At 40.9% G+C, this 27,293-nt stretch overlaps 1 protein-coding gene across 1 annotated transcript in view; it reads right to left on the bottom strand.

Annotated features, from left to right (window-relative positions):
* Positions 1-4,507: 4,507 nt before the first annotated feature.
* usp54b (ubiquitin specific peptidase 54b) overlaps positions 4,508-27,293 on the bottom strand; it is a 105,678-nt gene continuing 82,892 nt past the window's right edge. The window contains 15 exon segments of the mRNA XM_057357803.1: positions 4,508-6,714; positions 6,962-6,983; positions 6,985-7,140; positions 8,678-8,788; positions 9,608-9,729; positions 9,803-10,755; positions 14,824-14,992; positions 18,561-18,680; positions 21,424-21,582; positions 21,697-21,824; positions 21,990-22,593; positions 23,816-23,992; positions 24,221-24,392; positions 24,496-24,645; positions 25,318-25,464. Coding sequence (XP_057213786.1) covers positions 6,485-6,714; positions 6,962-6,983; positions 6,985-7,140; positions 8,678-8,788; positions 9,608-9,729; positions 9,803-10,755; positions 14,824-14,992; positions 18,561-18,680; positions 21,424-21,582; positions 21,697-21,824; positions 21,990-22,593; positions 23,816-23,992; positions 24,221-24,392; positions 24,496-24,645; positions 25,318-25,464 — 3,420 coding nt within the window. The 3' untranslated portion in view covers positions 4,508-6,484.

The raw sequence follows: 27,293 nt of genomic DNA, 5'->3' as shown, positions 1-27,293 counted from the left end.
GCAGAGCGGGGCGAGTAGGACCGGTTACATTGGTGCCGTGACCCGGATGGGAGTGAGGTTTAGGGGGGTGAGTGTAACGGAGGCCAGCTAGTGAAGAGCTGTGCAGTGTGTAAACTCACTCCCCGACCAACAGAGACGCTCTAGCTAGAGACTGCGGTCTTTAGCCTCCTCGTTAGAGCGCCCGTCTCCCATTCGGACCGTCGCTGGTTCGAGGCCCGCGCAGAGCGGGGCGACTAGGACCGGTTACATTGGCACTGTCACAATTTCCAGAAGCATGCATGCAAACAACAGACCTTCGCTGCAGGATCACTGAGCAGATGCTTTCATGAATTTGTGAAGTCATGTCTGAAAGCAAAAAATAAAACCAGTTGCACAAAGTTAAACGTTTAGACAACCATCCATACTGACACTCTCAACTTTACTCAACTTTATTTATATAGCGCTTTTACAATTTTCATTGTTACAAAGCAGCTGTACACGAGACACATTGACTACAAGCAAAACAATCAAAGTTGTACCTGCAAAAACAAGAAAAGGTTGAAAACACAGAAGACAGACACACCCACATACAAAACACTCCACACACACAACACGCACCAACACACACACCCACACACAAAACACTCCACACACACAACACGCACCAACACATACAGACACAGAGACACACACACACACGGATGCGCACGCACACACACACACACACAACACACACACACACACACGTACGTACACAGACAAGTACGCACACACACACACGCTCAGTGAGAGCACACATTTAGGATAAAGGAGAGAGAAGCACAGGTCAAATATAACAGACTATAAATTCCTATATGCAATATTAATTAAGTAAAACTTTAAGATTCTAAAGCAGCCCCCCCCGGTCAGGCAGATGGTGGCGAGGAACCCAAAACTCTAATCGAGAAAAAAAACCTCAGGAGAACCCAGGCCCAACCAGGGGATTCCAGTTCCCCTCTGGCAAAAGCTGCTGCCTCTGCACAAGCTCCAGAGAACTTGCACAACAAGGCTAAATAAAATAAACTTAATAATAAAATAAATTATAGTATAGTAATAAGTAATAAATTATAGTAATAATAAAATATAATTACAGTTTCCTCCACACCTTGTGGAGGAAACTGCCATTCTGCCAAGCAGAGGTTTTGTGGCCATTTCTTTGCTTACTTAGATAACATGAACTAACAACGAGCAATATCTTTTTTTAAGCATTTATAATTCTTAGCTGTTAACTGTAAAAAAAATTATTTGCAAATGCTGAAATTAACGTAAACTTAGATTAAGAGGTATTATTTAGAGGTATTATTCATTGTTAGATCATGTTGTCATGACAGAACCACAGAGAACCCAAATGCGGGAGAAAGCAGTCTTTATTAGACACAAACAAAATGAAAACAATGATCAAAACAGGTCACAAGCAGTCCACTCCTGAGATGATGGATATCAGCACGGTGAGTCGAGGATGGATAGCCGGTGCTGAGAGTTGGGCGGAAGCGCCTGGCGACCTCACCCGACTCGAGACCGTGCTGGCAGGTTGAGGGAGATGCTGTGCCTGGAGAGGTTGCAAGGGAATCCCTCCCAGAGAAGATGTCCAACTGTGGTGACCACTGACCGGAGCGCCAAAGCAAGCTGCTGAAAGAGGCAGACCAAAAGAAGAAACGTGGAGAACAAGGAAGGTAAGCAAACGACTGGATACAAGACACGACTTGACAAGACTAAGGCTGAGATACTTGAGACAAGAAAACTAAACAGAAAACTTAACATCAGCAGGCGAGCCGCAGCTACACCTGGGGCAGAAAAATCCACAACTAACAGACACTGGACAACAAACACAGAGGGAATTATAAAGAGAACGTAACGAGGAGATCATAATCAGGTGTGGAGTAATTAAGGGAATGATGAAGTCTAACGAGTGACGAGCCAACAGGCGTGTGAGCACGGATTGGAAAAACACCAGTGCAAGAGAAGTCATACGAAAACACGAGGGTGGGGCAAATGACGCAGACACAAGCACGAGGCCGGTGTTGTGCCGAGAAATGCACCCCTGCCAGATTATGCATCTCCTTCAATAACACGTTGTCCGATTGGCTAATTCTAACCCCTCCCCACACCTAACCCTAATCCTAACCCCTCCCCTAACACTTAATCCTCACCCTAACCATTGTGGGGAGGGTGGGTGCATAATCTGGCAGGGGTATTTCTCGGCATTACACCGGCCGAAGCTCGGTGACAGCCATGTGCTCGACAAAAAACAAAACAATCCCCGTGCCAGGTGATGACCCGACCAAACCGTAACACATGTAAACTAATGCATTGACTAATGTTAAACATGTTTTTTAAAAGTGTTACCAAAAATGATTAAAGCTGCAGGAATTCAATATTACATTTACACCTGCAGCTATGATGTACTTCTGAGAATTGACAAAATTACTGTATCTTTTCAAGTTACACATTCAGATTTTCTCCTCTGGGAAATGGACCAGAAATCTTGATGACTTATCCTGCACACTACACAGTTTTTTGTCAAATCAAACATGCTCTGAAATGATAATGTCTCCCAACAAAACACTTGCAAAAGTGGCAGACTTCCCCTCCTGTGTGAACAGTCCCCAACAGTTACGAAGAACAAGAAGGATTAAAAAATATCTTTACATACTGTATGTGACCCTGGACCACAAAACCAGTCATAAGTAGCACAGGTACAGTATATTTGTTATATTTATTAATTATGTTCCATGGTCGGCACCAATAGTCCTGTGGTTAGAGCGCCGACATATAGTGCCAGTCCACTTCCGTCTCGAGCGTCCTTTGCCGGTGTTTTGTCGAAATCTGTTCCCATGTTTCCTCCTATTAGAGTTGTTCCTCATAGCGCCCGCTACGCAAACAGCGTGTAGAGGGCGGGCGCGTGCACGTTCCACTGGTGATTTTCAATTATTTGTTGAAAATACCAGATATTCTCATACCATGAATTATATATATTTTCACATTTCCTGTTTTGTATGACTTCTAGCCATTCTTTGGTCTGTTCAGTTTGTTTTAAAATGTATTTTGTAGAACAACGCAAAATGTTGAAAAGCAATATAAAATACGTTTAAATAAATAAGGATGAATTTAAATACATTGTAAAATGGTTAGTTATGTGTATGGTAATTGCAAATCACCAGTGGAACGTGCACGCGCCCGCCCTCTACACGCCGTTTGCGTAGCGGGCGCTATGAGGAACAACGCTGAGGAAACATAGGGGGAACAGACTTCGACAAAACACCTGTCCCACTCCCCTGTCTATCCAACGCTTTCCTGTCTGTTCTCCACTGTCCTTTCAAAGCAAAGGCAACCCCCCCCAACTATGTTACATGAAGATATTTTGTAAATTTCCAACTGTATATATCAAAACTTTATTTTTGTGAGTGGGGAAACCAATAGAGAGCATTAGAACAAACCTGTTTCTTCTTATCAATGGCCTGCTAGCGCCTCTGATGGACAACTTTAAAGGCGATTTTTTCAATATTTCGATTTTTTGGCACCCTTAAATTCCAGATTTTCACATAGTTGTATCTCTGCCAAATATTGTCCAATCCTAACAAACCATACATCAATGGAAAGCGTATTTATTCCACTTGCAGTGATGTATAAAACTCAATTTTAAGAAATCGACCCATATGACTGCACTGTAAAACTTTGCTGTAATTTCGCAGCAGGTTTGCCAGTAACTTACTGTAGATCAATGTACGATTTAGTTTTAAGCATAAACTTACCTAGTTTATATATTTTTCTTTCATAAAACAAGACTAGAGAATAAAAAGTATAAAATAAGACTTTTCTTGTTATGTCAATGTATCGTAATTTAAGAAGTTTTAAATATTTTTACTGAAAACAAGAGAAAAATGCTTAGGAAGAATGTCATGTTTTGCAGTGTTGCTACGCTAATGCCAGTCTCTTCTTGCTCATTTTGAATCTCAAAAGTCAAAGTTTTAATTTTGATTGAAGTAATTGAAAACAGTACTAATTGGAAAGTATATTAAGTAGTAATTAAATCTACAGTAAGTTACTGGCAAACCTGCTGCCAAAACTACAACAAAGTTTTACAGTGTGGTTTTGTGGTCCAGGGTCACATATGTGTCTTGGAGCTTTGTAGGTGAATGAGACTAAATAAAATATTACATTTTTCCTGGTGAGAGAGTGCAGTAAGCTGCTTGGGAGCTCTCAGGAGCTCAGATTCTTCACAGAGCTGATGTCAACAGTCCCAGCCGCACCAAGATGATGTTACACAGTTACACAGAGTGCTTCTGTTCTCTAGGGTACTTGCGGGTAAAAGTGGTAGCGGAATATGCGGCACGGCACACAGAATTTATGACTATAAAACTGTCAAGAGAACAAATCCTATTTCTTTAATTCATCACCTTCTTGTACAGCATGTTGGTATGTTTGTCTCTTTTTATAAGCAAGATGAACTTGGAAATTCACATACAAGGCCACAACTCCTATTAAAAGAAAACACAGGACACAGAGTATAGGCGTTTGTGCAGCGCCCCTGCTGGAGTGCATTGGTAATAACTTTATTGCAAAAATACAAGTTCACTCAACCTCAAGCATTTACAAACGAGTCCCGAATTGGAAAACCATTGAAATGCTATTTCATCTTTGAGAAATCCATCCTCCGTTGTCTACAACTCGCATTCAAAGGCTGTTAACTGTACAGATAATTAATAAAGTAAAGATTCGACAATTCAGCAGGAAACCATTTTCGTCAGTATATAGAAAAAAAGAGAAGAAAAAATATTTGATTTTGTCCCAATCTGACTCTTTGCTGGTAGTTCAAGGAGAGAGCATTTTGCATAGCATACTCGTACATCGCCTTTGCTACATTCTGAAACATCCTTCAAGTGAAAAGAAAAGTGACCAATGACGTAAAAAAAAGCATATATCTTTGTGTTAGAGCCAATCTTTGGTTAAGTTAAACAGGATCTTCTAAAACTGTTTAAGTCAATTCGTTTACAGCGATTTTAATTTTAGAGGCTTTAAATAAAAATATATATCACAGCACATTATGATTAGAATGGATAAGGTTAAATACTGCATTAATCATACTATATTGTGATATAAAACCCTTGTCAATCAGTACCACATCTGTTAGTATATCTTCTAACATTTATTTGAATACTTGCATGAAAGCATTCCTCGCGTAAGGCCTCTCATATTATCCAAACACACTATAGCAAAGCTTTGTAGCATCTTCCTATCCACAGTCGATCGTTTCTAAGCTATCAGGGCCACTGTGTTGCTTTAAAGCAAAATCTAGAAACTATGTAGATTCTACAAACAACAAATGAGATGATTTCCATCTTACAGGCCTGCAGTCTTCTCCCGTGCCTTTAGAATGCTTGTACCAGACTTACAGCTATGACTTCTGCTTAAAAAAATGAAACAATAGAAACGAAGCTTAACTTGGCATATCTCCCTGTATAAACGGGAGAACGGTCAATGGATTTAAAATAGCGTTTTTTCTCCAGCTTTACACTTCTGAAGTGTACTATACTTCTCTTAATGCAGATAATAATGATTACCACTAGACTTGATTTAACATTCCATAACGTCATTACGTGGTTTCTCCATTCCTCTGTATATCTCAAGAATGATGCTTTTAACAATAAATTCATTTCGTACTGTAAGTCCGGTCAAACGCGTACAGTCCTTGCCTGGAACTGGAGACACAAACAGCCGTGTGCTACAGGAAATGCCCGTATCGGAGAAGTAGGAGGAAAAGGTCAGAAGAGATCAGTTCTGTCTGCTCTTCATGCCCGGGGCTGCAGATTTACATGCCTGCTTTGAGAAAAAGCACCGGAGCTGAGAGATGACATCATACAAAACATCTCTCATCTCTCTCTTTACGTTTCAGAAGTGTGAGTTCGTTGCATCTGCAGGAAACCATCCCGGTTGGGGAAAAGATGCCCAGCAGAGATCGTTTCGGGACATTGGTTGCTGAGGATTTGCATCAGGCGAAGAGAAAAAGTGTCCTTGCAGATAGGTGACAAAAGGGGCGGGGTTTCAACAAGCCCCTCCCTACCACATGCACACACACACACACACTTATCATTTAGTGCAGCGTGGAGGTCTGCGTCTCTGCGTTTAATTGAGAGTTTCCCGTTAAAAAGCATTTAATTTAGTTAAGTGCTCTGGGTTGAATGGCTCACTGCGGGGGTCTCGGTCTGAACCCCACGCTCCTATCATTACATGCTGCAGGGCTGACCGTAGGTTAGTCACACATACACACGACCTCAGCCTTAAAGGCATCACGCCATCCCACTGCTGTACAATAAAATAAGAAAGGGTCAGTTTTTGATATCTCTTTCCGTCATGCTGTGGATTGAGCGTTTGCATGATAGCGGCTGTGCGGGACGAGAGCGCATTGACGGACGAAAATTACCCAGGGGACGATACAGAATGCAGGGTGGTCGGCGTCAGTCCTGGATCAGGGACATGCTCCTGTGCAAAAGGGGAATCCTGGGAAACCGATACATCTGTGCAAAACGTCCAGGGCTGAAGGATCACGTTGAAGGCCAGTCCCCGTGGTTGGGAAAAGAACCCGAGAGAGACTGACCGTCTGTGGACACCTCAGTGCTGGACTGTAGTGCTGCTCACTGGAGAGAGCTTGACACCGGTCAAACACAGCCAGAAACTCGGAGAACCTCTTGAGACGTCCTGCAGTGGGGTAGGATGGTGAAGGACAGGATCCAGACCAATCAAAGAAAAAGCAACAACCAAAAAGAGCTTATTTACCAGCAGTAAGACAAGAACACGAAGCAATGACACATATACAAGATACACACTGGGATCTAGACCAAATGCAGTATAAAAGCAGGAAGGTGAATACAGAAGGAGATGGAAATCAATGGCTCTCTGGATGGAGAAGATGGTCACTGAAGTGGAAAATGAGAGTGAGGTTTACCTGGGGCCTCTCCACAAGGGCCCAGGCTGATGGGAAATGGGTGAAGAGGATGGATGGTGGCGAAGAGAGCTTGGTGGAAGCAGATGAAGGTCTGACGGAGACAATGAAAACTGAAGACAATTAGGCGAGTACACAGTGCTCTGATATGATGTAACCCCGGTGTCCCCCATGTTTACGTACTGGGCACACACAAAACACACATGTACATTTATAAGCACAAGGCAGAGGAAGTTGATTTAGTCAACAACAAAAAAAACAGAAGAAGAGGATAAAAGAGGGGAGGGTCGGGGAAAGAGGAAAAGATGGGGAGTTAACTCACACACACACACAGAATAGAAAACTCATGACGGCAAAAGTTAAAGGGACAGTTTACCCCAAAATAAAAATTTACTCACCCTCAAGTTGTATCTGTATATATTTACCATAGTAGGAAAAATTACAATGGTAGTCAAAATGCCCCAGAACTGTTTACTTTCCTTCATTCTTCAAAATATCTTCTTTTGTGTTAAACAGAACAAAAAAAATGTTCCTACTATGGTAGTCAATGGTGGCCAAGAGCAGTTTGGTTACAAGCATTCTTCTAAATATCTTTCTCTTGTTCACCAGAACAAAGTAATTTATACAGATTTGGAACAACTTAAGGGTGAGTAAACGAAAACAGAATTTCCATTTTTGGGTGACCTGTCCCTTTAAGCTAGGCTTGAAAATCAAGGGCCTTATTTATAAAATTGATAAAACTCACACACACAATGCTATTTTCTTCTAACAATTGTAATGATTTTAATTGTTATTTAATTTTCGCATTGCATTTTCTAAGCATCTTTCAATACAATAATACAATAGTTTATGCAGGCATAACTTTTTTACTTTACATTGTGTTTCTCTGTTTATTCGCCATACTAGAACATTTTAAGATAATCTATATGAACGCATGTTTGTACGCATAATTTCAAGGTGATTCTGAAAAAAAAGAGTGTATATGCATGTCTTTATAAATAAGGCCCCAAGCTTTTTTAAATGTGGTGACAGTTACAGCAAATGGACACATGATGGCAGTATTACTTAGAAAGAGGATGAAGTTATGTATGTGTGTGTGTACTGTATCTGTGTCCAGGTGCACGTGGACATCATATGACAATACATTTATGTATTCCTAATTTTCTAGTACACGTTCACAGAACTTGTGAATGACACTGTGCAATATCGCAAAAACTGCGGACCTCTTGTTGATATTCTGTGTCTGTCTTTATAAACAGTATAACACTATGTCTCTTTTAATACACAGCATGTGCCATGAGCAAATGTAAATGTAGCGTGTGCATAAAATGACCTAGAACTCAGCAGTGATTGACAAGAGACAGGCAGCGCACATCGATCAAGCTAAAGAGGGAGCAGCGACATGTTAACACTCTTTCTTGCTTTGGGTAACGGCGCTCTTATCAGGTTTCTGGGGCAGATATCCGACTCGCCCCCTCCCTTGGCCCCTATAGCTGCCTCTGGAGCGCCGCAGCAGTGAATGGGCCCACCACTTTACTGACTTTTTAAATCTTAGTTAGCTCCTCAGGTTAAATAAGCCACTGCCTAAAACAAAAAAGCTATTTTACTCCAATGATTTTAAGGTGGGTAGAATTGCTTACAGACACTAGTGACATGTACTTCAGTGTGTGTCTGTGAGGTCACTGAGTTCCTTAAAAAGACTAAAAGAGAGACACTTACGAAACTTCTAGACACCGCGAGACGGTTCTGACGGCGTCCGATGAAGGTTCCGCTCAAGCTGCGGGCAACGCGTCGGAAGTGATCTGCGTCGTATTGGTCTTCCTCTCCCGACTGCAGCCCGTGATTGACCACCGACGGGGGCAAAAAAAAATGAACAAGAAGAAAATCTGCACAGTCGAGAAAACCAGACACGACACCCAAACAAAAATAAAATCAACATGTGCTAACAGATGGTAAGCTGCATGAGAAACATGCTCTGATGTTGGGAGGAACCAGACATAACAAAAACAAAGCAATGTAACAGCCATGGGTTTTTAAAGAACTGTTTAACAAACAAAGTACTTTTAGATCAGTGTTGTTTAAGTCTTGCAAAATGATCTATAGTTATCGCTATTGTCAATAGTTTAAACGGCCCTTAAAGGGATCATTCACCCAAAAATAAACATTCTGTCGTCATTCACTCACCCTCAAGTTGTTCCAAATCTGTATACATTTCTTGGTTCTGATGAACACAGAGAAAGCTATTTGGAAGAATGCTTGTAACCAAAAGGACTACCATAGTAGAAAAAATTACAATGGAAGTCAAAAGTGTCCCAGAACTGTTTGCTTTCCTACATTCTTCAAAATATCTTATTTTGTTTTAAACAGAACAAAGAAATTCATTCAGCTATTTTTCCTACTATGGTAGTCAATAGTGGCCAAGAACTGTTTGGTTACAAATACAAGCATTCTTCCAAATATCTTTCTCTATGTTCATCAGAACGAAGAAATTTATATGGATTTGGAAGAACTTGAGGGTGAGTAAATGAAGACAGAATTTTAGTTTTTGGGTAAACTGTTCATTTAAATAGAGAAAAATATGAATGATTTAAACTCGCTGATTGGTATGCAATCAAACCTAAAAACAAATGTGTAGTCATATATTTTTACCATGTTCATGTACCCAGTGGGGCTGTAACAACCAGGTGGTCCATAAGCAGTTCTCTCAAGCTCAGCCGTGGGGGTCCGAGAGCGTCCGACTCCAGTGAGCAGCTTTCGTGCAGCTGGAGGTACTGTCCAAAGAAATTATGTTTAGAATTTTTTTTTTTTAATGATTTCAAACTGTTTATATGTGCAGAAATTTACCTGGTCTTCCTACAATAGGTGAGCTGGTACCACACAGGGCTCGGCCAGGACTGGGGCCAGCCTGGAGACTGGCCTGGTAGAGCGAATCTAATTCAGAGAGTTCCTGGTCTTCGGGCTCTGTAGGTTCCAGCTCCATACCTGGGGCATTCTGAAAAGTGGAGTACTTAGGGGCACATTTTTTTCTGGTGCTAATGGGACTATGCAGGGGAAAATGCCTTCTAGGAGTGTGCTGAGAGAGGGTCCTTTGGTTCTGGTCAGGACGCGTCGCGTAGGGGATAACGACAGCATCGGGACGGTCTAAGCTCCAGGAAGACCAATGGCGAGCAGCAACAGGAGGAGCCGGTTCGGAGTGAGACAGGACAGGTGAGCGAGGCTGGGAAGCCATGCATAGGGGCTGCCATATGGGGGCTTTTCGGGGCATCGGCCCCTTCTCCTCAGTATAAGGGGATGCGGGTGATGAACTGGTGGCCCTGTTAGATTGGGATATTCGATCTGGACAATCTCCAGTGTCCTTCCACACAGAAGGATTTTGGGAAGGAGATTGAGAGACCAAAGCCTGAGGAACCTGATGGCTGGGGACCTCTTCGTTTTCTCCCAACACACCCCAGAAGTCAAGGGGCAAAGAGGGCAGAGATATGGCCAGGTGCTTACGAATAGGCCTGATTCGAACACCTGAAACATGGAGAAGGTCTGACAATTGGATGCCACTCCAATCCTCCTCATGCTGTGTTGGCCAATCATCTTCATTAGGCTCTTGGGGGTGTGGCTGAGAAGAGGCAGGTCGGGCATTGCTGAGTGGTGGGCGGCTAGAGGCTTGAGATGGCAAGTTTGTACACAAGGGGGTTGATTTCATGTGATGAGGAGAGGGTGGGCCAAGCACGGAATCCTGATTGGTCTCCCAGACCTCTTCCTGATTGTCTGTCAACAATACTTGGACCTTGCCAGGTTGTTCACTAAAGAGAGAAGAAAGGAAGAGGGAAAGCTTTTGGTTAGACTTTCCCAGTTTTAAATAAACAAAAATCACTACAATTCTATAATAACAAGCAGATAACCGTGTTGCTTTACTTTGTCTCACTTTGCCAGTTTTTGATAGTCAGGCAAGAGACAACAGCAAACTGTTTTGTTTACTAGTAGCAAAATCTGATGAAATCTATACATCAAGACAAACCTAGTAGGGGGCCAATAGAATACAAGTGCGTAGAAGCCTACAGAAGCTCCTTTCAATGTCTTTGAATATAAATCCTACATAAATTGGCTCCATCAGATGCCATCATTCATTGGTATGTATGGACGTTTTAGCATTTTTTTAGGGAGTGCCAGATCCATTGAGAGAGAGAGAGATGCTGTTGGAACAGTTTTTTCACAGCAATGGCGGTTCATGGAGCCTCTCAATAGTTCCCGGAAGTTACTAGTAACGCATGGAGCTGCAGCAAAACAGACCGATGGTGACGAACTTTTAACCCATTTAAAGACGTAAGTCATTTAAAGGTCCAGTTTCTGACAATCTCATATTAATCTTGAGTACTTATAGAGTAGTATTGCATACTTTGTATCTTCGAAGAGTATTTAGTTTGATCACATTTATAAAAGATAGATACAGCTGTACCATTACTTCAGAAAACAGACGACACACGCGAGAGAGGAAATAAATCACGAGCACACAATACATCATCGCATTTTGATTCACTATAAGTTTGTGTTGTTTACATTATGCACGTACGCGCAGATTGCCAACAAAACACAGACATATGACTTTGTATCACTTACCGCGTGCGGTTAACGTCCGGCATCTTTTAGCGCTGGGACCGCTCCATCTATCAGTTTCAAACGATCTGCAAATCCAGCGCTATATCAACCGTTTATATAACATCCATCACTAAAATGCCGTGAACAAACAAACACACCTCAACTTCTCTCACTATCGCAAGCGTAACGAGCTGCAGCTGCAGGCCCATGGCACAGCCAATCTTGATGGTAAGTGGGTCTTCCTATCGCCCGTCGGTTGACGCATGGGCGGGCTATTTATTTCGCCTTGCCATGCTTTTCTGGGAGAACTGCCCAATAAGGGACTAAGAAAAGTTGTTACGTAACGTTATTTCATGTTCGAAAAAAACTTCCCGAAACCTATACGAACCTTGGGGGAGTGTATCGAGCACAGAAATACTACGTCATACGTCCAACTCGTTTTTTGACAAGTTGACCATGTCAAGCATGAGAAGACAGCACGTTTAACATTGTAAAGAAGTCGGAATGCATGAAACAGCGTTAAAGACTCTCTCTCTCAATGGTTCTGGGTAGTGCCACATTTCAATCACATACATTTAGATAAGAAAAGATCAATTTAATATTGGCTGGAGTATATACATTTACAAAATAAAACAAAACAAAAGTAAAAATGACAATTCTTCCTAAAATACTTCATTAAAACCCCATCTTTGAATCTGTATGACTTAACTGGTGTTAAAACTATCATCAGAACAGAACATGCATAGAAAGCCAAAACACTTGATACTCATTCACTTCATAATGTTCATTTCTATGTCCAATAACAATTGAAGCAGTTTTGATGCATGAATCCCGTTCTAACACATTCTTCTAACTAAAGATTACGATGCTGCCAAGGACCAAATTCAAGGATACCTGCGTCCTTCACAACGCTACAGTATTCATGATCCATTGACAATATAGTGCACACACACTCACTCTCATACACACAGTCCCCATGTGCTTTCCACAGCTGACGCACTATACGACCTTGACATCATTTTTATAGTCGTAGCACACCAGACTTGCAGTGGCCATAAATACGCCCGAAAGCTCCCCAGCACAAGAGTGTGGGAATACGAAATTTTCGATCAGAAAACCTGTTCGCTATCCTAATAAAGCAGTGCAGGTCATCACATACTGTAAGAAAATCATCAATCGCGCTGCTTGTCCCCTGGCGCTCAGCGACCCTGTCGATGACCCATGTGATAGATTCATTTGCAGATAAATCTTTATCTAATACTGGGAAAAGGCATCTGAAAGTTGGCAGATGCAGACACGGCACTCAGCGTTTCTGTTTTGCTTTGAGTGTTTCATTTGTTTGGAGTCCAAATCCAAATATTTCTACTACCCTTCTACTGTATATATTATACCAAAATCAGTACATCAAAGGAGTTGTATGTCCGAATACACAGTATTCATGAAACAGTAGGCAGAAATACCTGGATGACCTAGTAATGCATGCATCGAGATTCTAAAATGTACATTCAGTGGACACTTTGCTATCCCATGAGCCCACACGATATAGAGATATAGAATGACTGAAAAGTACAGTATTTACTGCACACAGTCCAGAAGTAGTTCCATGAATATAGTTCATATTGTCATACGATTAAAAGCACAGCATGGGTGTGACAAATAAGGGAGACGTCCAAAACGTGAAAGGTTGAGGAGGCACCAGACATGCCTTGAAAACATTTGATCTATAGCGTGGTTGGGCGCAGAGGTAAACATCTCTGATTAATGTGCCAGAGCACTCATTTACTGTAAACACTTCCTGAAGCACTGCACTTGGTAATTACCCAAGGGGCTTTGGCCAGGTCAGGCCATACATCACATCAACGCCGTTAATCGATGAAGGGAAAAGAGAAAACAGGGGACAAAAAAACAACAAAGCAACCACAGTCCACTGGACACGCTGCTGCAATCACTGTTGCATTGTTCTCGGAGGTGTTTTATTGGTAAAATGGCATGCCATAAGGTGCATGTGATAATATAACTAGCATTGCCGAACCAATGGGTGGCTCTGACTTTTGCTTCTGATGCTTTGTATATGCTACTGTATATGTCATAACATAATCAATAACCAATAGAAGATTAATAACCTTGAGACTGATAATTCAAGTGGTATTTTGGCAAACTTTAGTAACTAAATAATAATAATGCCTTAAAGATGTTATAGATGGAACTGACATCACAATAACAGTACAGAAATATGAAGAGATCCAAAATTCAAGTAAAGAAAATAGGCAGAGTTGACAATACTAAACAAATACAGTAACTTAATACAAACAGATGATCTGTACACTGTGGAATGCATCATACCCCGAGGTGGACAGTACCTTTAGCGTTTTTATTTTTTACTCTCAAGTATTTGTAGTTTTTATCAGAATGTTTTTACTTTGAAGTAAATTACTTCAGTGCATTATAAAGTATACAGAATTTCATACTTCTTACTCCATTACATTTCATATATATATACATTATATGTTGTTTTTATTTATCCTTTATACTTAGGTACAGTAAAAACCTAGTACTTTCTAACATTTACTCAAGTATTTTTACTTGAGTAAAAGTAGAAAGTACTAGATGTTTTTAATGTACCTACTACCTACGAATACTATCTATGAATTGTAGTGGAGTAAAAAGTATGGAACATACTAAATGATGATACTTCAGTACTAAAATGTTTCCGAAGTAAAAACTGTCTGATTAAATAGAAAAATGTGCTTGAATAGAGTAAAATCCTTAAGGACGGTCCCCAGCTTTACAAATATTTACTAAAATGATATTAAGGGGAAGGAAGAGGACCATCTTATCAAACAAAGTCATGGAATTTAATGGCATATAAAACTTGCACCAACGATCACCACAAGGGGCGAGTGTCATAACTTTCCAATTGAGTTTCCAAAAAAATGTATTTCAATAACTCAAAACATCAACATATTTAAATTACACAAAATAAAGGCAATTGCTTTTACCATAGAGGTAAACACAAATAAGACTATTGACAGAAGGTTAAACACAGCAGCAAAAACTTCATAAAGCTCAGCCTCTTCTATTTACGCCCCTAAACATCAACTCCCCTTTACACAACATCACTCTCCCTACAACACTGAATTGTGCTAAACTGTCGCACACTGTCATTGGAAACTACACAGGTGCACGCCACAACTCAAACAGACATATGGGTCTGTGTCAGTATTGATCTGAACAAGCGTTTAAGCTAGACACACACAGGGTGACAGTACAGGTACCTGGAGGGCCCCTGCGGGTGGCCGGTCTCCTGCTGGTTCTCTTGCTGTTGTTGCATGCGCTGCTGTAGGCCCCGCGCTCTCCTCATGCATTTTTGCAGCTTGGCGTCAGCAGCCATTGTCCTGCTATGAGTGTTAGCACTGCCCTCATGCATGGAAAATCTTAGTTTAGCTATAATGCAAAAAGAACAACAGAAAGAAAGAAGAGCAGAAGAAAAAAATGCAGAAAAGAAAGAAGAGCTGAGTTATGAGGGGCCGGCATGCGGACCATTTCTTTGTTACAGAAACGACAAAAGTAGTGAAACTGAAAGAAAGGAAAGGGTGACGGTGGGATAGATCCCACCTTTACCCCAAGAGTGAGGTCTAGGCTGTGTTCAATAGGCAAAGCTTTGCACACTATTTTATTAAAGTTTTACAGAGTGGATCATATGGCATCGGCAATGGGTTCATAACAATAACATTTAATCTTAAAAACACATTTGCTCTGTCTCAAAACCAGGAGAGCTGCCTACGAAGACAGGCATCTTGATTACATTGCATTCACAAATACGTTGTCTTAGCCCAATTTTGAGGCAACAATTGTAGAATGAACAATCCCATGATGCATTGCAAAAAACTTTATGAAACAAGATAGCATACGAGGTGAGCATACTAATTATATCCCATTTAATATTGAATAGTACTAAGACAAAATTGTTTGTGTCTTTTAGGTTCATGTAAAGTAGTGCGAATAGAAATGAACAATTTGACCCAATGTACGCAATATATTTATTATTTATCACCCTGTCAGTTTAGAAACATGTTAATTGCAAACTTAATTATTTGCAAGTCATTATCTGAGATTATTACTAGAGATGCACCAATATATCGGCCAATATATACTGTATATCCTGTCAATCAAAAGGGGACAGGAAAATGCAATTCATTCGTGTTCTGTATTTAGAAATGATAAGAAGCATCACCAGTTTGATGTTCAATATCAATAGTCATTATGAATTAATAACATTCAGAAAGTTAAGAAATATTCATTTAATCTTCAGAATTTAGTTAATGCAAGTTAATATAACCACCATACTATCAGTATCAGCAGATATCATTCTGAATAATCGGTATTGGTGGAGAAATTTACTATCGGTGCATTTCTAATTATAACGTCATCTTAAAAGGCAGCTGCTTATGTAAGCATCACGCCAGCTCACTGGGTTTCAAAACAAAGCCATTATATGTGCATGTGCAGTGTTTTGCTTACTGAACAAACCCGTCCACAATGAGTGACATGTTAAACACACTTCAGAAAGATCATATTATGGAGAAGCACAACACGAGAGAAACCAACACCTGTGGCTGAGCATTAAAGCTCTCATTCCCAAAGTGTGCTAAACAGAACATGTTGAGATTGATCACAGATCACGCCGGTTAATGTTCAGCGCCTTCAACTTAATTGGCAACCTGAAATGAGTTCGCATTAGGAAACAGATGATTTGGTTGCTCTCCTGTCTTTGGCGGTTACATGGAAACCCGCATAGGAGGTTAGTGTTGCCATGGTTCCCTTGAACCTGTTTCATTTAAGTCTGGTTTAGCATTAATTCTGCTTATCATAAAAATGCTATTTTGAGAACATTTACTGCTGTCAACACCAGCTGCGCCTGAGCTGGCTTACATGCCTCGCTTTCAGTAAGTTGAAAAAGGACAGACAGCGTTTTAAGGACAGCGGGGTGCAAGGTGGCAGAGTTTAGGACAGCACAAGCCACGGCAAGGCACGGGACACTGAAGACCCATGAAGCGAAGCAGCCAGAACAAACATGGAATAAAGGATGCATGTGTGGAAACCACAAGGTTACGGGGTAGTTGCAAGTGTTGTTTTCTTATCTCGGCAAGGGGGAGAAAAATGTTTTATATATTATACACTTGACAAATTATCTTCAATGGGGGAGTCAATGGGGGATGATCTGTTTGGTTAGTGACATTCTTCCAAATATCTTCCTTTGTGTTCAGCAGAACAAAGAAATTCATACAGGTTTGGAACAACCTGAGGGTGAGTAAATGATGACAGAATTTTCAGTTTGGGATGAACTATCCCTTTAAGGTTGGAAAAAAAACTCAGTAAGTCCTTTTCACACCATGGATGATAACTTTAACAAATAATAAGATTAAGTTTTAAAAATGTCTAAATTCTAAAATCATTGTAAAAAATGAGATTTGTGGAGTCCCCACCCCAACTATAACAATAACCAAATAGAGGAAGGATATTGTTGGTGGGATAAAACTTTGACTACCAATTTTAATGAATTAAAAGGCATAGTTCACCCAAAAGTGAAAATTCTGTCATCATTCACTCAACCTCTTGTAATTTCAAACCTGTATGACTTGCATTAGAAAAACACAAAAGAAGATCTTTTTAAAAATGTTGGTAACCGAACAAAGGTGCTACCCATTCACTTGCATTGGTTTTGTGACAGTACAATCGAAGTGAATGCGTAACGCCGTTGTTAGGTTACCAACATTCTTCAAAATATCTTCTTTTGTGCTCTGCAGAAGAACTAGATGTTTGGAACGTATCACCATCTCACCGTGTCTACACCGGACACGACGCGACACATGGCTTGATCTAATGGGATTGTCGTGCCGCACTGCGCCACGTCCGGTGTGGACAAAATGTAAAATTATAATGGGTTCTAATTCTATTGTCTCTTGTCGCGTCACATCCGGTGTAGACACGGTGTAACTCAAAGTTTTGTAATTGGTTGTGAATTAGATTCTCTGAATTAAAATGGCTAAAGATTCCCACGACTGCCTGTACTGTATGTGCTCTGAGCCAAAAGGAATCAGATCAGTCCCGGGACAGCGGAAGCACGACAGGGATTTCAGGAGTGGTAATATTTACAAAAGCTGTCTTCCTTCTACATATATTAGAACTGTGCCGCACACAAACTGTAAAGACATGCGCTCGCATACACACAAACACACTGTGAGCAAAGCGAGACAGAGATGGAGGGTTTGCCGACCTGGATAGCAGTATAAATAGCTTGTGAAGAGTTTTGCGTGGCTGAAATTGTTCCCTGCTCATTAATCATTCAAGCAAGTAAGCCGTTTGGACAAAAAACTGTTCCAGGTAAAGCGAAATACTTGGCCAAGCCTTTTTTTTGTTTTCAATCTGGGCAGGATTGCGTTGCAGTATGCCCATATGGCAGCTCAGAAGAAATCACAATCCTTTCACCAAAAAGGGATTTATAAGGAATATTATGACACTGCATCTAGAATGGATTTGGTTTTAGCCGAGAACAGCTAGCGTGCAACAGTGAAGCCTGTTCCAAAAGAATAGCTCACACACAAACTAAAATTGTGAAAAAAGTTGTCAAATTGTTTAAATCTCGACTGGATTACACGAACAGCGGTATAACCAATCAGCAAGCAAAGCCACATGCCCGGTCAACCAATCAGAATCCAAGTAGCAGTTAAAATGTTACTCAGTTCACAGCGTTGACAAAAACAAACAGATATACATAGACAAGATGATAAGACGGCACAAACACAAGCTAAAACGGAAACAGACAGAAGCAAACACACTTATGCACGCAGGGTACTGCAGGAAGGGAAGGCAGTGTAGAAATGTTCCTTATTAACTTAGACATAACCTTTTCTACTAAATGGACTTATACCAGGCATATACCAGGAAAGTTACCCGAACAGGTAGCGTAGGAGTTGGGCATAGCAAGCAGAGGCAGGTTAGAATTACTTACACACAGCGTGATGGGAAAGCGCCAGGGCTGTAGCCGTGTCCCCGGCCTGCTCCAGACGCAGCGACTGCTCTAAGAGAGAGTCAGCCTCTGCCAGGCAGTGCTCAAAACTGCCCCCCTTCCCTGCAATTAACACACCAAGGCCAGGCCTCTGAGAACACGCTCAAACACCGCACAAACACTGGTTTCCCGGGAACACGCCGCTTGCAAAGTTCGCATGGCTTACCAGAAATGGAGGCGTCTATTGACAAAAGCGCACAGTCGAATGCCACCAACACAATTCGGAAACACAATTAGACATATATGCAAACGCACACCGTGCACACTGACTAGGGTTAAAATTGTGTTTATATGTGCTGTGGGTTGTGGCTTCTATTTAATAACATCACATCAATTATTTGATCATTAAATGATACAGTTATTGAGATTTAGGGTTGGGTGATTTCCAAACTAAATTGACACAAATCTAACATTCAGGTTTTTGGGGGGATTTTCCATTTTTGATTGCATTGTTTTCTGCTCTTCTTTTCTTTCTTTTGTTGTTTTTTGCAATATACTGTATAAGGTAAACTAAGGCCCTGACAAAAAATATATATATATATATATAATACAATATTATATACTGTATACAGTATATATACACACACACACACACACACACACGCACACACACACACACACACACACACACACATGTCTGGTTTATTATCTCCGTGGGGACAGTCCATAGACGTAATGTTTTTTATACTGTACAAACTGTATATTCTATCCCCTAACCCTACCCCTAAACCTAAAGATCATAGAACACTTTTTGCATTTTTAGATTTTAAAAAAATATTGTTCTGTACAATTTATAAGCTTTTTTCCCATGGGGACCTCAATTTTGGTCCCCACAGTGACACGAGTCCCCATGAGTTGGTGTGCATTCAGGTTTAGGTCCCCACCGGGATATAAATAAATGAACACATATACACAATATTTTTTATAACATACATACATTAATTATATAATAATTATATTTAATACTGGAATAAAATTATTATAAATGTGAATATTTGTAAAGATATATAGATTCATATTAATTTTTATAATAATATTTAATAGTAACAATATTATAATTAATTTGTCATATTTTCTTGTCAAATAATACATTTATTTATTTTTTTGGCTCTGCTTTGTCAAATACCCACAACAGCTAATATGAAAGGTAAAAAAAATTTATATGAATCGTTTTAGACATACTTTACTCCAAAGTAAATTAGCTTATTCTTAAATTATATTTCTATTACTGTTTAAAAATATTATGTTAAAATACCCCCACCATATTTTCTTAAAAGAGCATTGTGAGAACTCGTAACCCTTAATCATGTAATCAGAAACGAGTATCACACATACCCTACACTTCTGGAACGTCCCTTGTGAATGTCTTCACTTTCGTTTTGAACACCCTTATACAGTAAATGGCTTCCCTTTCCCGAAAGCCCTTTAAGGGCACTTAAACACTGTTTGGAATTCGCTAGGGATGTAACGATTCACTCAGCTCGCGATGCGATTCACGATTCTGATCTCACGATGCGATTTATTCACGATTTACTCACGATTTATTTTTACAAAATGAGTTGAAACAAATTAGAAATGAACAACTTCCCTTGCATTATTTCTTAAAAGCTTCATTTCTTTGTATAATAAAATAATGTTTTATTTGAAATAACACAACTAAACTGCAATTTTATAGCAAATTAATAATAGAAAAAGTCTCTTTAATATAAACAAACTAATACTGTCTGTGCTTTTCTTGGATTTCTTTTGCATTTAAGAAATATCAGCATGTCCAGGGGTGCACATAAGTTTTTCTATCTGGTTCTCAAGAGAGCACCTGGAGATTCGGTTTGGTGCTCACATTGCACATAATGAGACAAATGATATTTACCTATTAAAAATAAAAGTAAAAAAGTAGTTACTTTTTAATGAACAATAAACAAAATAATAAAGTGGGATAATACTATATTTATATTACTTTAAAGTACACTTAAAATACAATTATAATGTATTTCTTCTTGTTTTTCTTTTTACATTAGTAAATATTAATTTTCAACACCAACTTTGAAACCTAAAACGACAACCTTTTTGGTTTTTGGCAGGTTGCTGGGAAGTGCACTTGCGAACGCACATGGAGACTTGCGGTGCGGAGCTGGGATCGAGTATAGCATAGAGAAACACAAGCTGCGTGCAAGTGTCAAGTTTAAACAGCTTGTCCTCTTAGAAAGTTTAAGAGAAGCGGTGTTTTGGTAGACGTGCAGCGCAGTTCCAGACATTCACAGAGGCTGCGCGTGCCGCGTGCTTCTCTAGTAACAAAAGCAGAACCAACAAAGGCGGAGCTACCAATACTCCGTTTTTCATCATTTACACCCAGGTCCCGTTTAACACCGGGAACAAACGAGATATCAGTAGATTTGGCAGCATTCAGTACAAACGGAAATCTTATCCAGTATTACATTTAGTCGGTCTAAAACAATGATTGTGCATCAAAAGGTTTCAACCATGTCAGTACGCAAATGAGCGTTCTAAACTTATTTACAGAGCGCATTTTTAATTTTGGTCGCGCATGCGCACCTGCGCACCACTTATGCGCATCCCTGAGCATGGCCACGTTTAGGTTTGCAGTGAACATGGCGGCCCCTGCCGTTCAAAAAATGTATTGCGATTCAGTTCACACCTCAACCGATTTGAATCGTCACACATTATAATCGATTTTCAACCGGCTCACGGTGAATCATTACATCCCTAGAATTCGCCCATAATCTCTCCATGCCCTTTTTATTTGGGTTTATCTTCAATCAATCTCATTCTTTATGTTGATATTTACCCTGGTGCTGAAGTTCATCCAAGTCCATGAACTTGCTAGGTCTGGGGTTGAAGCCCTGGGCGGCTTCTCTCTCCTTCTCCTTCTTCCTCTGCAGCTCCTGCTGTCGGGCCCTGCGGGCAACTTCCTCCTGCAATTCATCCAGTTCACTGCGGCCCTCGCCTACACACACAACACATAAATAAGTCATAGCTTCTATGTCGCATTTAAATCCTTGACATAAAAACCAAGTAGCAGTGGGTTAATGCCTATAGGCAAAGATCAGCTGTGGCTCACCCAAACTTAGCGGAGCGCTGCTCCAGGTTGGTGATTTGAGGTCTTGCAGGATGGCACTGCTGCTTTTGGATTTGGGCACAGAACGCCAGGAGGGCCCTGAAGTTACAGGCCTCTTACTGCCACTGTCCCTGAGGCACAACATAGAGCAGCTGGCATTAGATTATTTGTTTCTGTATATTACAACATTTAGGGTACATTAGATCTGGTGATTAGCCATTTTAAATGGTCACTGCTTACGAATATGAAGCAGTGAGTTTGATTCATTTTTGTGAATCAGTTCATTGAATCAGTACCTGTGTGCATTGGTGTTTGGGTTGTCACTAAGTGGCATGTCCATGCTAATCGGACTGTTGCTGTTTCTCTCGCTGCTTTCGTAACCACTCTCCATCCTCTGAATCAGCCGTGGCGGCTGCTCCACGCCTCTTAAAGGGGGTGGGATCGGACGATGCTCCACCCCCAACTCTGACATGCACCCTGAGCCATCAATCACGTCCCCTGCCTCCATTGCTGCTATGTTTGAATCCTCTTCAGCAGCCGCTAAGACCAACTCACTCTTTACGGGTGAGACCACATCTTCCGGCAGCGGGGAGGGTCCAAGTGTAGCATATCCTGCCGGCCGATGCCTCTCCCGGCTGAAGATGCTGTCGATGTTCAGGGCTTCTCTTCTGGGTCTCCAGGTTGGTCGATAGCGCCCCCCACTGGAACTGGATTTGGACTCGCTACTGGTGCTCTCATCTTCCCAGTCCCTAGCTTGCGCTCCGGCCTCCGAGCCGCCCATCCCTGAGCTAGAGGACGATGAGAGGGGTCTGCTGTGAGTCTCCTTATAGTCCTGCAGATGGCCAGTGGAGGAGGGCCTCTGCGTACAAAGGGGCGTGGCCTGATCTTTAAGAACCTCCCCTAAAGAAAGCAAAAACAGATTTGTAATTGGAGTGTTCTGTTTATAGCCCTAAATCTCGAAAGAGCAATACCATTTCAATATCACGTTCCCTTGGGTTTTAAAAAATAGTTTTTTGATGTCAAACAATATCTGAGGTTATTACTTTGAGACGTTTCCAATTTGTTTTACAACACACACAAGTTATCAAAAGTTATCAAGTTATCAAATATGAATTCGAAAGCTTCATGGGCTTTATAAACATGCTAACAAGAAGCTAACAAGAAAAACGCTAACAAGAATCTACAGTAGTGGCCAAAAGTGATGTCCGGAGGGCATATTTATACAGTATTTGCTTTGTTAGACTAAACGATCAAAATATGGTGTGTATGGTACAAAATGGACAAAACGCTAAACTTTTTTGGGTATTTCTCGTACAAAATTATTTGGCAAAAGTTTTGTTATATACCAAAAGATGCATAAAAAACAAAAACATCACAGGAAATGAATCGAAAATGAACCATGTATTTTTTGTGGTAAAAGTGTAGTAACTATGTTTTTTTGCTGTATTTATTACCATTGGCAAAACAATGGTTTTACTGTAACCATAGTTTTTAAAACCACGTTTTTTGGGTTTTAACTGAAGTTTTTAAACCACGGCTAATATTTGGAAAGAAATTCATATTAATATTTGTTGATCCTCTCTTTTACTAATATTTATTCCACATATATTTTTATACAAAACATTGTCTTTATAAACTGTGCACATGTGCTGTGTGTAATTTTTGCAATGCCTTCTTAAATTCACCTTGAACAGCCTTCAAACACACCAATGCGACATGAATAAAAAACATTAATGCATCTTTAAAAAAAATACCTGAATAAAGAGCAAAAATGTCAATTGTCCGCACTTTTGGCCACTACTATACATAATGACTACAACGGTTTGCGTCAACTCGCATCATAAACGCACAACCATAGACATAATAAATGCGCACAACCTTGTTGTAGCTAAACTCCAAACTAGCAACTTGCTAATAATGTACCTTCTGTAAAGTGCACAAACTTCACGCTCCAGTTACGAGTAATTTATGTAAATTGAAAATATCTATTCTAAAAACCCAACAGAAATCCTCAAGGGAGCCCATGGCGAATTAGCCTTGCAGGTTGGGATATAAACTGACGTCAATGCTGAACAGCTCTATGCAGTGGTATTTATATTAAAGTGTGTTTGTGCTGGAGCACCTGCAGTGTCCATACTGTTCTGGGAACCGCTGCTGTCCTGATTACACACCACAGTTCCCTGAGAGTCAGATGAGAAATGAGAGGCCATGGACTCGTGGTGCGATCGAGAGTGCTTGTAGCTGTAGCTGTCTGTGGAAGAATCTGTGCGCGTGTCACTTGAAATCGAGGGTTCCCTCCCTGACATCACCAGCGGCAGCAGAGAAAGAGTTAAGAAAGAGAGTTAGTTAACCTCGGCTACCTGCAACTGCTTGAAATAATATATGTCGTGCTCTGCAGAAGAATGAAAGTCACACAGGTTTGAAATGACATGAGACGAGTAAATGACGACAGAATTTTCATTTTGTAGGTCATCTCTTTTTTTGTTTAACCCTCTGCCTCTCATCCCTAACTTCCTGTTAGTCTCACCGGAGTCTTCGCTGTCATAGCCAGCCTTGCTGCTGTGGTGCAGATCTAGCTGTGCTGTCAGCGTGTCCTGAAACGACACGGGCGTCCCACGGGGATCGGCATACAGCAGCAGGAGCGGCTGGTAGTGGCCCTTTATACATCGCGACACCACGTCCTTCCACTTAGGTCCGATCTGGGAGAGATCAGCACATCCAGCATTAACCTCAGACTTCGGTCTCCAGCCTTCACAATTAGAAACACTAGAGCCAGCTGCTGAAGAGAGTGTGTGCCATTACCTCCTTCACATGTGCGTCATCGAAATACATCCACTTGCGTATCTTGGTCTGAAAGAAGAAGGTGGAGTAATGCTTGCCGTAGTAGCACACCATGCCCACAAGGTAGAGCTCTGATTGCTTGGCCCGCTCATCCGTCACACGGTAGAACAACTGAAAGATGAGTGAACAGAGACAGAACTGACTGTAAGATCCATCAGATTTGGAGTTTTGTAGAGCCCATAAAATTCTGTAGTAACTAATACTGCGATAAATGCCGTGACTTTATTTCTCCCACAGAAAGATATTTTGAAAAATGTTGGTGCAACGGCTGTACCCGTTCACTTCTATTGTATGGACATAAAACCAATGCAAGTGAATGGGTGTCGTCCTTGTTCGGTTACCAACATTCTTCAAAATATCTTCTTTTGTGTTCTGCAGAATAAAAAAGTCATTCAGGTTTAAAATGACAAGAGGGTGAGTAAATGATGACAGAATTTTCATTTTTGGGTGAACTATCCCTTTAATTCATGTTCATAAATAGAATCGTATTGTAAAGTGTTACAATAGTACTTAAATGATTCACATGAATAATGACTTTGCTTCTAATTAATGTGTCAGGAAAAAACAATTAAACATAAATGTCCATTTCTGCCTCAGGGGCAAATCAAATTGTTTACTGTTAAGTTGTGAATGCTGTTACACTCAGTGGGGCAATGCAGCTATTGAATGTGACAAAAACAACAGTATTGCTTTATTTTGTTGGACGGTGCGCTAGAGGCTCAAGGTTATTGTGTTGAGGTGGCGACAAAAGAACAATAGGAGTGTGTCGTCTGTGGGTCTTACATCACCCAGCCGCAGGCACGTGCCCAGGCTGTGGATGACATCTTCTGCCAGATCAGAGTGGTCCGAGTCCCACACCAGGCCGATGCTGATGATCTCCGGGCAGTTCATCAGAACGCGCCTGATCCGCAACATCTCACCACAATTACTCTATAACCAAGAGAGAGAAAGAGAGCGAGTTAAGCTAAGTGTATTTGCATTTGCAGAAGAGAGAGAGTACAAAAAAGTTATTGGGTGTCATAGTAACACAAGTGACTTATTTAGGAAAGCACTGAACATGTGCATACACAAACGCCATTATACAAACACAAAAATAGCATCAGGTTAACATCACATTATTGTCATGTAAAATACACATCAACAATATGATGCGTTTATTTTTGTTACATCCATAACATATTATTTCTTCTTGAAAGGGGGAGGAGCTAAACTCTATAAAAAAATCTGTTTATGGGCATAGCCGAAATGCAAAATGTACAACTGTTTATTCAAAAATATAGAATAAAATATTCACTTTGAGGTACATTGCACCGATGATCTTCATCACACGTGTATGTGCGGGTTGAAAAGGTAAAGGACAGATGAAAGGAGCGCTTCGCACAGATCTACACGCTCCAGCAGGGCCTTATGTTCAGCACCCAATGTTCCAGCAGGGCTCTTTGAATCGCAGCACTTTGGCAGCGGCATACGAAAACAGATGGAAAAAAGCTCTGGCGAGCAGCACCGCTGCCAGTTTGACCCCTCTCCCTCGCGTACAAAACCCACCCGGGCACTGCCTTTGTGCCATGGAGAAAGAGCGCGGGCAGCGGGACGGCACAGACTGGCACCAGAACTGGGCAGGAAGGGATTAGACAAAGAAGACGGTTCACAGAACTGACCAAAGAGCCTTTATCTCTGTGCCTCAGTCACTGCATCTCAGACACACACACACCCACAAAAGCAACCAATGAACAGACACCAGCGCAGTGCTGTTGAGATTTGGGACAAACACACAGTGTCCCATTAGAGATCCTTGTCAGCCTCAGTACCACAGCCTGTCCCGGGATCCAGACAAACACATGCTTTCAGGCCAGACATCTAAGCTCCTAAAGAGCAGTGATGAAACAGAGATCTCAGCGCTATGTTGTATTTTAATAAAGCCAGTTCATGGAATCAACTTTATTCCTGTATAAGATTAAAAAAAACAATTAATGGAAATGAAAGCACAGATTTTAGCTAAACAGACTTTTGCTGATTTCGCAGGAGCAGATTCCAAAGCTGCTGACATGAGAATATCTGTGAGTATGCTGGATGGAGCTGGAGTGTGTGCCGGATGATGAAATGAGCTGCATCCCGTGGTGGGGGGGAGTGAGAGTAACAGTGTGGGGTAAGAGCTGATCAACAGCTGATGTGTAATAGGCCAGGACTGTGTGTGTTGGGGGTCTGTTGTCTGCAGAGAGGAATGAACAAAAACAGGGCTGGAACAATCTGGAACTTATCTCCAAAAGCAAAGAACAGACAGTCTTAACATTCCCCGTGAGCTCTGGAGTGTCTGTGCGGCTTAAAAAAGAGGTTATCCAAAAGTTTTTGGATCATTTGGGTGAAAATCATGTTAGTAGGCAAAAATCTAATCCATGCTTTAACATAGTTTTTACTATGGAAGTCTATAGTGCCCCAGATCTGTTTGGTTACAAACTTTCTCCCAAATATCTTTCTTTGTGTTCAGCAGAACAACAAAATTGACACAGGTTTGGAACAACTTGAGGGTGAGTTAATGATGACAGAATTTTCATTTTTGGGTGAAATATCCCTTTACGTTTGTCATATTGTAAATACTGGTATCCGTACAGAGCTAAGTTCTGGAAATATTGCTCAAAACGAATTGCATTTTGGTACCAAAAAAAGTACATTAAACCCATCAAATAACAATGTTAAGCATGATGAGGAAAACTAAACTCAGGGCTCTAGACTAACATTTGAGAGAGGTTGCGCTGGTGCTA

Source organism: Triplophysa rosa, linkage group LG18 (genome assembly GCF_024868665.1).
Source record: "Triplophysa rosa linkage group LG18, Trosa_1v2, whole genome shotgun sequence".
NCBI lineage: Eukaryota > Metazoa > Chordata > Actinopteri > Cypriniformes > Nemacheilidae > Triplophysa > Triplophysa rosa.
Note: the sequence above shows the minus strand (reverse complement) of the source record. Positions and strands in the feature narration are given on the sequence as shown.